The 14,125-nt window shown below is 38.3% G+C and overlaps 1 protein-coding gene across 2 annotated transcripts in view; it reads right to left on the bottom strand.

Moving 5' to 3' along the window:
* Positions 1–10,274: 10,274 nt before the first annotated feature.
* LOC100566849 (SITS-binding protein) overlaps positions 10,275–14,125 on the bottom strand; it is a 45,828-nt gene continuing 41,977 nt past the window's right edge. For both annotated transcript variants that reach the window (XM_008108772.3, XM_003214849.4), the window contains one exon: positions 10,275–10,599. In XM_008108772.3, the coding sequence (XP_008106979.2) occupies positions 10,426–10,599 (174 nt within the window). In that variant the 3' untranslated portion in view covers positions 10,275–10,425. The remainder of the gene's footprint in view (positions 10,600–14,125) is intronic.

Here is a 14,125-nt window from a genome sequence, read left to right as displayed (position 1 = left end):
TGTTAGCAAAGCTTGAAATAACATGTAGGGAGACATGAGACATTCACACTTCTCAAAACAGAGTGTAAACTGAAATGGGGTTATATTTTGATATGCATGTTCAACATTTGTTTTTTGAATTTTTGTGATGCAGTTTGCTGGCCACCAAATGAATACAAAAATATGTATGCTTATGAGAGAAATGTGTGTACAGAAGTGCATATTGGCAAAAAATTGCAAACTTTATAGTATGTGGAAATCTTTGCATAGTATGTACATTAGATAATTATTATATATAAAGATATTAAGACATATGCATATGAGAATGCAAGTTTTGAGTGGACTTAAAATTACAACGAATGTGAAAATTAATGTAGGTTTGGATAAGCAAAATGAACATTATATTTATTTAATATATTGCGTATGTCAACTTTCTTTCAGGTTAGAACCCAGGCAGCTTACAAAAACAATAGGTTAAAAAAACATACATGATAAAATGTAAAAACAATTTTAAAACATACAAAAGATAAACGATAAATCCTCTCCATGCTAGATGGGCCCAAATATATTATAATTATACAAAGGGATCTTTTAACGGCTTAGAGACTAATTGAGAGAATGAAGTTTGCAAAACAAGTTTGCTTGTTTTTTTTTTACAACGAATCTGCTTCCTCGGATGAAGGCAGGATTGGATCCTGACTCCCATTCAGTTACCCATCTTGATTTAGGACAAGAGTGGCAGTGGCAGTAGAAGCCTACATATATATTTTAGGCAGAAAGCAGAAGTCACCATGCCTGCCCTTTGTCAAGTTTCACTCTGAGCATGGGACATTCTCAACCTGAGCATGGGAGGGCATGCTCTATAGAGAGCAGCACCAATTGCACAACATGACCGGTCAGTCCCAAAAGCCTGGCTTAAAAGGTCTTCAAATTTTTCCACTTGTGACCCTTTTCTACTCAAGATTTTTTTATATTACCCCAGGTATATAGATGTATAAAACAGGTTTTAAAAACAAACATTTACTTATAATAAATCAGCATGTGCAGGCCCTTGCTAAACAGGCTGATTTTCTGTGGAGTACAGTTGAAGCATTTTCTGCAGAGTCCACTGTAAACATTGCACCATGTTGCTAACAGGTTTGTGTAAATGGGTGAAATGCAGAAAACTTTTACTGTTGCCAAATTTTTCGCAACCCAAACATTGAGGTAAGGCAACCCCATTTATGCTTAGGATCCACAGCTTAGTAAGCAGTGCTATAGAGCAATAGCAAGGGCTCCCATGATGGCCATGGTGGAGCAATTTGTCTTCCCTTGCACTTGACCACCTAAGATAGATGCCTCATTCAACCTAATAGCAGAGCCAGCATGAGAATGGAGAAAATGGTGAAGGAGATGTTGTTTCAATGTAGTTGCCATCCTCTCTCTCAATTGGGTCCTGCTTTGTTTGCTTGGAAGACGCCTGTGGGTGAATTTGTTTTATGAATTTGTTTCACAGCAACCAACATACAGTCTTCCCAGAAAGTGGTTCTGATCCAACAGCATGGTTACCATGATTATTGGTGGCCTCTCATTTGTTGCAGCCTTTGTCTGCCTTCACAGCCGTTGTAACATGTACAATATTATCATTTTCCTGCTCCACCAATTAGGTCTGCCAATTTCTCTTTGTCTAGTTCCCTCCCCTATGACTTCACTGCCATGGGTGGCCCTACTGGGAGTGCATGACCCCCAATGGCTTTGCTCATAGGTTCACCGGATTGCACCAGCCCACTCACCACGACAGGGTGACAAGGTTGTCCCCAAGTCCTCTGCTAGAATACATAATCTTAGAAGGGCCAAGTATCTGCTGAAAAATATTAGTTGGAGGCTTGGTTGGAGGAGGAGTTAATAGACCCTAGCTCTCTAAGTAGGTGCAGCCCCAGACCCTGGAGCTTGCCTAAAAGGAGCTTATTTACCAAAGGTTATCTGGAGCTCTTTTTTCAGTGCCTTCTTAAGACTACTGAATATGGATGGCGAGGGAGCTGCTGCGGTCCCGGCCATGAAAGCCTTTGGCTCTAGTATGTTTGCTGGAGGACATGGTTAGCTAGCTACCCCTGCAACAAGTGCAAATTAGACCTCTTGGAAGAAAAGATACAACAACTTGAGGTCCGTGTATCTACTCTTCAGCATTTTAGGGAGCAAGAGATTTTTTTGAATGGAGCAGACTATTGTGGATGTCACTGAGGAGAAAGTCAGTTCACAAACACAGGAAGTAGATATTTGGAGGAGAATGTGACACATAGAAGTAGAATGATCAGGGATGATTCTTGCTTCTTGGCAGGGGGTTGGACTGGATGGCCCATGAGGTCTCTTCCAACTCTATGATTCTATGATTCCAGGGATCAGAATACTTTCCAAGTGCTCTCCCTTATCAGTAATGATGAGGTACAGGTACAAGAGCAACTGAGAACATGCAGGTGATCTTGGAAGACGCGGCATATGGAATGGCCCCTGCCAATCCCTAGGGGAGATATGTGATGGTAGTAGAAGACTCACTACTAAAAATAATAGAAGCAGTGTTGTGGGCCTGACAGGATGTTCTTGACCAAAGTTCCATGATGTAATACAGAGGCTGACAAGACTCATCAAACTCACTGACTATTACTTCTTCCTTTTGGCCCAAGTAGAAACAAATTACAGTGCAAGGCATAGCTTCAGGATATCATGAGGAATTATGAGGCTCTGGGCAAGAAAGGGAAAGGCCTTAATATACAGGTTGTCATTTTGATTCTTCTCCCAATTGAAGAATATGGAGAAGTGGACAACTGATTTTGCAGATTGGGCCATTGGGAATGGACCATAGTCTGTGGTTTCATGAAGATTGGCTTCTGGTAAGTGATGTGTTGCACCTCACAGCATTTGACAGGAACATTTTTGCTAAGAGTTTCACCAACCTGATCAGGAGGGTTTTAAAGTGAATTTAGCAGGGAAGGGAAAAAGTACCCTTGAGGACAGGGTTTCAGTAAGTGCTGACAAAAATGGCTTGGATGTTGTAAAGAGAACTTTCTCAATAGTACAAGAACCCTCCTGATTTGTATGATGCAAATTTGCTATGTTTCTTTAAAAATATATACTCTTCTATTGCTTGTAGAAAGCTCATTTTTTAAACAGCTTAATTGGGGAGTGGGCTGCATTGAACCAAATGGGACTTTGCTTTGGGTAAATGTGCTTCAGATTCCACACCATGAGCAGTTGGCGCCCATTATAGAGCTGAGACATGCAACACCAGTGAGAGATAAACCAGTAAGAGACAACAAAAATACCTGCTAAAATTAATTTTGGAATAATAAAGGAAAGGCATTAGTGGACGGACTGGCTCAGAGGATGTGCCCTGAGAAATTCTTGTCCACTAGATGTCACCACTGCATAACATTCAACATTGGGATCAAAATAAAAAGATATTCAGAAGTAGTAGTGCTGACTGTGGAGAAAAATACAACTAAATGCATGATGTATTTGTGCATTTTGGTTGATGGTAAAAGTATCATTAATAAGATGAAAGGAACTTATGGGAAGAGAAACTGAATTATACAGTTGGAGAAGGTTGGGTATGATACCACAAAAGCAGCATTTGCAACTGTTATCCATAAGCCACAGAAGCTTCCATATTTGTTGTTAAATTGAGTTAGAAGTGTTTTTTCCAATGAAACTGAAACACGGTAGTTTTGGAGCAAGGAAACTGGTATGTCAATCTAGCAAATACTTTCTAGATGTGCCCAGTTGCTTCAACTTTCATAAGATTATTTATCAATATGTTTTGATCGTATTAACTATTCTTCTTAGAACCTTTTCAGTTTGGCTTGGCTACATTTTTCTTAAGGTGTGATGCCCAGACATAGGAACAATGTTTCAGGGGACATCTACCAAGCATGGAATAAGATAAATAATTTTGTCTCATCTCTTGGAAAGTATGGTTTTATTAATAAAATTTCAAATTTCTCAACCCTTTTGTTTTGCACTCATTTTATTTCCTTTGTTTTATACCCTGCCCTCTCTCCCTCATTTCACATTGTTGACTCGTGTTCAGTTTATGATTGATTGCCCTCCTGAGATCCTTTTAACATTAGTTGTTGTTGTTGTTGTTTACCTTCAAGTCTATTAAGCATATATTCACATAAGTATATCCTTCTGTCAGCAGGTAAAGATTGTTTCATTTAAATTTAATCCCATTTAAATGAAAGGAAAAAAGAGGAGCCAAAGAATTACTGTCTTGTGAGCCTGACATAGCCAGAAATGAAAGAAATGGAAATGCAGGGATGTAGGATGAGTGTTAATGTTATTTTGGTAATTTAAATTTTGATTTAACTAGATTGTATTTGTTTTAATTTTTAAACTGCATTTTCTGTTTGGGAAAAAACAGTATAAAATTAATCATCAAAAATTATGGTCAAGCTGGAAATCCAGCTCTCCATCCTGTAATCGTATGATTATCTAAATGTATCAGTTTGTTTTAATGCATAAATTTCACTTTATTGATTTCAGTCAGTCTTCATTCCATCAAGATGAATTTAGATGTTATCCTTATTATCTGACATTTCCTTTCTCCATATGTTGTGGCAGTCTGAGATGGACCTTCCGCAATTCTGCTTTAAGTCATTGATAAAAATGTTGAGAAGTACCAAGCAAGAGCTGCTGTGGTGTAGTGGTTTGAATGTTGGACTGCAACTCTGGAAATTAGAGTAGGAATCCTTGCTCAGCCCTGGGAAAGTCATGCTCTCTCAGCCTCAGAGGAAGTCTAAAGCAACCTCCCTCTGAACAAATCTTGTCAAGAAAACCCTGTGATAGGATTGCCTTAGAGTTGCCATAAGTTGGAAATGACTTGAATGCACACAGCAATAACCAAATAACCAGACACAAGACAGAGCTCTGTGGCACCCTACTTACACATTATCTACAGTTTGATGTGCATTCTTTCAAGCACATGTTTACTTAACAATATTGTTGAGTGATTTCAGCTGCACTAAAACCTCATGTTGAAAGCCTGATATGTCTAGTTAATCCAGAAGGCTAAATCAGACACAGACAGGTTAGAAAGCAAAACCAGAGATTTATTTTCAATGGCCAAAGAGGATGTCAGTGGAGAAAGCACTCAAGTACGAACACATTGCACTTGCAAATACAGAGCAATTTTATTTCATGTGACAGCTATTCAAGAAACCCATGTCAGCTATGAATTAGCTGAAAAACCATCCAGCTAGGATCCACATCCTGAGTGCTTTAAGACTCCATCGGATATCTTCACTGATTGGCTCTTCATATGGCAGGAAATTCAATAAATTATCACTGAATAATTTGAAGTGCCAATCCATTTAATAGTCTCCCTCTGAAAGGGGTGCGATCCTAAAGGAATGCAGTGTGGCAATATGTAGAGTCTTTTACAGGTTTAATGGGTTAGCTCTGGTTAATACAATACAGTTAGTCCAGTACATACAGTGGATATTTGGGGATGATGACAACAGGTGAGGCATGGGTGCCAGATCTTTCCCACAGATAGCTCCGATCTTATCAATGGGAGCAGAATACAGATCCAGGGAGCTCTGACGTACATCCACTGAGTAATTTCACCCCATAGCCCAGTTCATTGTGAAGGGATTATGGAAATTGAAAGAAGGGGTTTTGGATGTGACCAGGCAACATTCCAGAGACAATTTATACACAAGATTAATGTAAGACAAAAGGTGCGGGCTCACTAGGCTTTCCTGGGCCATGATTTATATTTCATAATTGAGGGGTTCAATTTCTCAGTAGCAATATGGTCAACCAGAAACTATGGAGGTTTGGAAGATAGCAATGCAGACTACATTTCCCATAGATTTCCTCTTTTTGTGTGTCAACTTGACCTGATTTTTTAATGATAAATTGGCACGTTTTTCTGCAAATTTGTGTATTTTATGCATTTGATATTGCTTTTTGTTTCTCTATAGTCAAGTAAGTATATGGCTGAGAAGATTATCCAAAGCCAGCACTGACCTTACAAAGAGATATATATAAAGATGGGGTCCAGATGTCATAAATTTTTTAAAGCATTTTCACACACAAGGCTTAAAAATGTTCTGGCTTCCATTGATTTGTTATGCAAATGTAAAATCTTAATTAGGCGAGCGGAGAAGAGATTTTTGCTTGCTCCGCTCGAATGCCTTCATGTCATCTTTGATGCAACCTATTACCCAGAACTGCTTAAAGAAAAAAAGGGGGGGAACAGGACTGCAAGAATTTAATTAGACTTTTGAAAGCTAAATAGTACATGTAGAATTCTCCTGCAAGCTGCTATCTGATCATACACAATTACTATATTGAGTTCAAAAACATTACTTGACTTCTAAGAGGCTGTGTGATACAGGTTTAGCATGCCAATTTGAAGCCATGCATCACATGAATGGATTGGGTAGGGTTTTTTTTTTTTGCTATTTAATCTTGCTAACAAAGTAAAAACAGTATACTGTTGAAACAGACTGTTTTTTGGTGAGGGAAGGAAATAACAACTTTCTATGGAAAGCAATGCTGGACTCTTTAAAAGACTTTTTAATCCAGCTTTTGTTTGCATTGTGGTCACTCACTTGTTTATAGGACATGAATGTGGCTATGTTCACTGCATGATTTGGGGTGCCTGAAGCAAGGGAAAGCTGTCTGAGGCCTAAGGGATGGCCATCTGCAGTTAACAAAGGAAAGCCTTTGCCTACAAATTCTAATATGAGATTTTGCAACAATGATGAACTCATTCCAATCAAGGACCAGTACCATACGTCGGAAGAGGACCATGGACAATGGATTACTGCTTGCATATGAACTAATGATGTGAAATAATATAGAGAATACGCATATAAGACTAATAACGTTACTTTGATTGTTTATATATGTGATTGTTTATATGTGTGTTTATATTGTAAGCCGCCCTGAGTCCCCTGTTGGGTGAGAAGGGCGGGTTAGAAATACTGTAATAAATAAATAGATAAATGATTTTAAAATGTTTTAGATCAGTGTTTTTCAATCTGAGGGTCAGGACCCCTTGGGGGGGGTTGCGAGGGGGGTGTCAAAGGGGTCGCCAAAGACCATACGAAAACATTCATGCCAGGTTTGGTCCAGATCCATCATTGTTTGAGTCCACAGTGCTCTCTATATGTAGGCGAACTACAACCCCAAAACTCAAGGTCAATGCCCACCAAGCCCTTCTAGTATTTTCTGTTGGTCATGGGAGTTCTGTGTGTCACGTTTCGTCCAATTCCAGCATTGGAGAGTTCAGATTGCTCTTTGATTGTAGGCTAACTATAAATCCCAGCAACTGCAACTCCCAAATGACAAAATCAATCCCCCCCAACCCAAGCATTATCAGGTATTTGTGCCAAATTTGGCCCAGTGAATGAAAATACACCCAGCATATCAAATATTTACATTACGATTCATAACAGTAGCAAAATTACAATTATGAAGTAGCAATGAAAATGATTTTATGGTTGGGGGTCATCACAACATGAGGAACTATATTAAGGGGTAGTGGCATTAGGAAGGTTGAAAATCACTGTTTTAGGTTATAGTTATATTTTATTTGCTATTGCCTCATGAGATGTTTCTCCTTAATGAAACTGCCACTGGGTCTAAGAAAATAAATATCTAGATGCATAGTCCTTGCTTTCTTTATGAGTAAACATTTGTTATTTATTCTTAAATAGTATAATATTTTTTTATTTGTTTAAGTTTGAGGTAAGGCATACTTTTATGGTGTTATAGTAAGACAGTAGAACTGTAATGCTTTTGTGATAAATTTATTCGTTAGTAACTTTAAGTTTCTTTAATCAATGTCAGTTTTGTTTAGGCTTGCCTGTCAAATTTGTTTTCAGAACCCATTTAATGACAAATTTATGCACACCACTTAATCTGAGGCCAGTCTGGAGGACCACAGGGGAAAGGAGATGGCAAGGCTGGTCTTTGTGGATGGTGAACCGCTTCAAATTAGAGCTGGTCCAATTGTCCACACTCACCCTTAAGTGTGGGATTGTCCTGTAGGCTCACTGAAAGTGGAGCATTCCTCTTGCAAAATTGTTGCAAAATTGGGTTAACTGTTTTTATCCTGTGTTGCAGACTGAGAGTCTTTGGATATAATCTGGATGTCCAGGGTGGGTGAAATTGTGGGTGAAATTGGGGTTTCAGACCAGGGTAAACAAGACCTTGCAGTAAAAAATGAGTGACTTTTGAATGTTTATAAGATAACATTGGGAAACACAATTTTCATTGAATTAGATCTGACACTTGTTTTTGACTAACTTTTGGCACCTGAATCCAAAAACGACCCTAGTTTTCTTTCTATTGTGTCAGCTTTTTAAGGTACAGAATACCTTCCCTTTGTCCCAAAAAATCATACAAAATGTACATATAAAGGAAAATAAAGAAAAGAATACCTGAAAAAAATGTTTATTTAGAATTGTTTCATTCCCACAAAGGCTATATTGTTACTGTATGTCAAATTGTAGCATATGTATGCTACCAAACTTACATATTTGAGTAAAAATGTATGCTTATAGCTTTTCCTGGAATGTTTAAGCTGATAGTAGACAAGAGAGGCTTGTTCTCAGCCAGTAAGAGATCACGAGTGCTTCCCTCGATTCAGTCTACAGTGGTCGCATTAAGATAAGCTATAGAGAAAAAACTTGATGTGACAGAAGAAAAATAACTGCAGTTTTGAAATCAGTATGCCTATTTAAGTCTAAAACAGCTGAAAATTGAACTCAATAGAAATTATGTTTAAAAATTGTTCCCCAGTGTTATAGAAATGGAGCAAGTGGTCTTTACAGGGTTTGTTCACTGATACATACAGGGGTTGCAAGATAGAGCTTAATCCAACAGAAGTGACTACCTATTGTATGTTGTTAAACTGTCCAAAACTAGCAGATTGGTTGATTCATTAGTGCATCTGGTTTTCTGTTCCACGCAGTTTCAGTTCCATCCACCATGAGTTATAAGTCCATCCAACCCTTTGCCTATACTCCATGGGAAAATTGTACTCCCTTAAGCATTGTTTTGTTCTTGAAAATGATGTAAGGTGGTCACTTCCTTCCATCAGATGTAAAGGAAAGCGTTATGGTGCAAATTTTTATGGTGACATGGGATAACTCTTTGGGTGCAATAGTACTGTTGTAGGACATATCAAAGAACACAGCAGTCTGGTCAGCATTACCAATTTGAAAAGGAGGGTCTGGTCTTCCTTGTGCATACCTATCCTCTCAATTGCAATTGTTTTAATCAGAACATACAGTTTAGGGTGAGTCCCCAAATATTTGCCAACAGTATTTACATGAATTGTAACCATTTCTTTTCAGTCCTAATTCAGCCTAGGAATATCAATGATTGTAAGTTTGTCAACCTTTTTCATTTTTATATATAATATGGGGAATTTTTCACATAAAACTCCTTTTTTTAGATACAAATAGTTTCAAGAATGTGGCCCCATCTAATGCAGTTTCAAAGTACAGATTAAGTGTAGACTCATATAACTCAGTTCAATGCAGTTGACTTCATTTGGACCATTATAATGCAGTCCAAAACAAGGTAAAATTCTAGTATTTGCATTTGCATATGCAAATACATCACACTGATCTCACACCACATACACACAAACCACACACATCACAAACACCTCAAACACTACACATACTGAACACATCTCACACATTTCACATATTCTCTTTCTCTTTTCTCTTACCTCCTCTCATCTTTTTCTCTCTGTTTATGCTTTTAGATCTTTTTGCTATGACACATTCTGCTTTATCCTAGGCTACTTTTGTTGGGATTGGCTATTTCACTTTGCTGCTCCTGATTTACATGGCTTGCGAAATTCTTTTTTAAATTATGTGTTATCCTTGGAGCTATTTAATATAGCAAGGGTGGATAACTAGGCTACACCATTGAGAGAATTCTCTTTATACATTAGCATTGTGTAAGAGAATTCCAACTCCCATCCAACCCATGTGGATAGAATAGAGCCATAACAGTAACATTTTATGCAATGTGAATTCAATCAATTTCTGGCTGTAGGAGGAGGTGCTGTTGGGGGGATTGGAAGGAGCAAAAATGGTGGATATGAAAATACCTTAAACTCTCAATTATTTCTCCCTTTAAAACATTTCAAAGTGCTTCTTTGAAGAGGATGGGCAAAAGCACAAATGGCTTTGAAAAACAAGATGGCAGCAAGAGTTTTAGCAGAAGTTCCCTGAGGAGCTTACTAATTCTGCAAACCATGCAATAGAAATAAAATGATTCTAAACACATGCGTCTATCACTTTCTTTAATGTGTTGTTCCTGGAAAAGATGCACCTTGCTGAAACCAAAGCTCTTTTTTTTAAAAGAAGAAGAGCAGCTTCTCCTTATCAGTGGTACTTCTCTGAGGTACAGGTGGGATTTGGGACAGTCCAGCAGTACCTAAGAAATCATGATAAAAACAGGCACATCGACAATGGTGACAGAATAGTTCCGGATGAATGTTCCTCCATCAAAGACTTCTGCAGTGTTAGTGTCCATCCATTTCTGACCTTCTCCAGGTAGATAGATGTCTCTCTGACTCTGTCCTTGTTCTGTTATTGGGGCAACAAGCACCTGAATTGAAAAGAAAAGTGATTAAAGGCACTGAGACATGACTCTTCATAATATGGAAGAGCTGAAGCTCACCTAAAACCATAGTTATTTGTATCAAAAAAGCAACGCTGGGCTATGAACTAACCGTCCAGCTCAATATAAGAGAGCTCTTTATGTTCCACTCATAAGAATGATCTTTCTCACTGCCTTTTCTGTTTTCTAAAGGGAACTAAGGTCAAGCTAAATATTGTTAAAGAGACATATTGGTGAAGTGTGTCTTATATATGTGTCTGTTCTTGGATGGGGTGTAGGGGGGTATTCTCTAGCTTGTGATGCTGTAATACAGGACTTTCCTCCCAGTTGTCAAACCCAGGGAAGGCCCTGCTTACTGTTGCCGAGGGAAGAACATTTCTGGAATGACAATGCAGCTGCTTTGGGCTCCTGGGGAAGAAAAACATGATGCACACTGTCTCTTTCTTCTCTCAGACCTCTCAGTTGAGAGCAGATGCTGCTTTATCATATCTAAATTGCCTCTTTCCACTCTCCACTGATAAATAGTACAACAGGGCAACCTCTCAGAGTTTGGCAGCTGCCGTATGGTGAGAGTGCATTGAACTGTGTGAATGGTGCATTATATTCTGCCTGCTCAATATACAATTCACAAAAGTTTCCCTCACACAACTGGAGATCAGGGAATAACCAATCAGTGATTGCCTGTGGTTATGGACGTACTGGAGGATTCTGGGAGCTGTATCCCCCAAAGAAATGTCCCCAAGCTCTGATCATTGTAATGTGGGATGATGCTGATTTAAAACATAGCTTGGGTGACAAGAAGAAACTAAACCTCCCCCTGAGTGTGGTTTTCCTACACAAATCCTTTTAGTGGGAATGTCCTGAGAAGGGCATCTGAGGACTTCTTTGGGAGAAAAACAGCGCTAAACAGTTAAGGAGGAAAGTACAAAAAATTCAAAGGAAAAGCACAAGAATACATCTTCCTGTTCCTGCTTATCCATGGTACCTTTTCAGTCATACCACTACTGCAAATAGGTCATCTGTCACCCATCTACTTTAGACTTTACATTTAAAAAGGATTCTAGTTCATGACAACCTAATTTTAAAAAAAAATCAGATAAGTGGAATCTGAACAGACAAGCTGTGGAGAAGTGGAATGTTAGCTTATGCAATAAAATCATACTGTAGACACCATCACAGAGAAACTTCTGTTCAGCTGAGTCAGTTTTCAATGAACAAAAATTGCCTCCATTAATACCAAGCTTTTTTGATAAGATACAGGTAAGGCAAATCCAGACACTAAAGTAAAAGCTTTCTCAGAAGAGCTAGGAACAAGTGAGGCTTTAAATTCAATCCTGAAAATACAATACAGCCCATCAAAACTTACCTTTCTTGTGACTTCATTGTGTAACCATTTCATTTTAAAATGGAGAACGGGGAATTAATCACATGACATAATTGGCTATATTCCCTATCTCTATACGGATAAAAAGTCACTTGCCAACCAGCTGAGAAAGCGTCTGAAAAGATCACCCTTTTAAAAAGCCGAGATATCTCTACTCTACATTTGAAGCCTACATCATGTGATGAACACAGGCGGTTGCCATTTCTTAAGCGGGTGGCTCAGTAGAATTTTAAAAATGTGATGAAGTGGTTGATGTCTTGGTTTTTAGGCCTGTTCCTGGGGTTATTTGGGGCAATGATTCATTACATTGCATTGGATAGACCACATCAGATCCAGTTTTTTGAGATATGATTATCATGATTTTCTATGGGTGAACAGATGAAGACTGGCATATGGTATATTTTCTGTATCTCAAAAACTAGAGCCGATAGTGGAAAACTAGTGACATTTTTGGAATCAGAGCTATTGCCCTTCCCTAGTGATGTGATGTTATATTGGAAGGTCACTAAGACAGGAAATTTGGATGCTGGATTAAATGCCAGACTGTTTACTTTGAGATCTGTAGGTGGGCATGATTGATGTATTCTGAAAATATAGCCTTCTGCTGTTAGATTCTGCTGTCCTTATCACATGGAAAAATGTGAAATGCCAGCCACGTCTGGAGGCCTCCAAGAGCAATCGGGTTTTTTAAAGTATTATGGGGGTTGGAGAAGGAAACTACTGCATTTTGCAATGGGCTTTAGCTATTTGAGGGACAAAGCACCCACATATTTACAATTTTCAGGGGGTATACTTCTGTTTTAGGCAACAAAGGAAGGCACAGCAATATTGACCACACTCTATCTGGAGAAAGAACATCCTGATTCATTTAAAAGGCAGGGATATTTCCTTCTTTCTTTCTTGGTAAGAAATTGTTGCTTACTTTAAACAACAACCATCAGAAATCCAAGAGCGTGGTGTTACAGTAGTGTGTGTGCTTTCACACTCCAAAATCAGAAGTGTCCTAGCTGGGACCTGTTCATTATTATGCCTAACTGTGCCCTTATAAGTTTAAAATTGGGCCCAAGGCCAGTCGGCCACTTCCTCTTGTGGAGAGATGAAAATGTCAATTGAAATCAACATCACAACAGTCTCCAGAAGGGATAGCTTTCAAATCTCTCTCCATCACCATTCCTTCCTACAGCCTTTCTCCAATCAGTCGCAGTCTTCATTTCAATTCCAAGAAAATTCTTGTTTCGAGAACATGAATCCTGGCACAATTATGCTAGGACATTTGCCCCAGGCTTCTATGCAACAAATTAGAACTTGTGAATTGACTCTGACAAGAGCAAAATTAGGCTACGTGTTTAGAGTTTAACATATTGAGGGGGGAAATAGGTTCATAAGCATGTGCTTCCCTAACAGAATATATATTCGAATGAGAAAGTGGGATTCTGGAGACATGACTTGGAACAATTCTGACATAATGTAATATGATTGCCAGCCTCATTTCAGAGCTAGAAAAGGCCATTTATTCTTGATGTGGAGATCCAGTCATAAACAAAGCTAATATACTATGATCTCCATATAAATGTTTATGCTAGACTTTTTTCCACGTGAGTATTTTATTCCTTTTTTCAATCTTATTCTTGACGTGGAGATCCAGTCATAAACAAAGCTAATATACTATGATCTCCATATAAATGTTTATGCTAGACTTTTTTCCACGTGGGTAGTTTATTCCTTTTTCAATCATGACATTTCCATATGTTGCCAAGCTGGACATAAATAAATGGACAAATACTGCTTTCTAATGCGCCTAATTTGGTTTTTTTAAGTTTAAATATTTCCCTGATGTAGTGATCTCACCTGTCTGACTCCTGCAAGAGAACATGGAATTGTGCAATTTTTCTCCTTGTCTACACAATGGTAAGATATTTCCCACTCCTTTTGATGTGAGTTTTTGCTTTTATGAGAATAATTTTGATGCAAGTTGTAAAACAGCCCAATTACATGGAATTATAATAGTTACTGTCTTGTGACATTGGTTTTTTTTTTAAAAAAAAATCAAACATATTGGATGAGTTGCATCTTTTAAATCAATGAGCCAATCTTTTTGTTTGTTCTCCATCTCTCTTTCTATCTTTTCCT

This window comes from Anolis carolinensis, chromosome 1, assembly GCF_035594765.1.
Source record: "Anolis carolinensis isolate JA03-04 chromosome 1, rAnoCar3.1.pri, whole genome shotgun sequence".
Classification (NCBI taxonomy): domain Eukaryota; kingdom Metazoa; phylum Chordata; class Lepidosauria; order Squamata; family Dactyloidae; genus Anolis; species Anolis carolinensis.
This window is presented reverse-complemented; position numbering and strand designations above follow the sequence as displayed.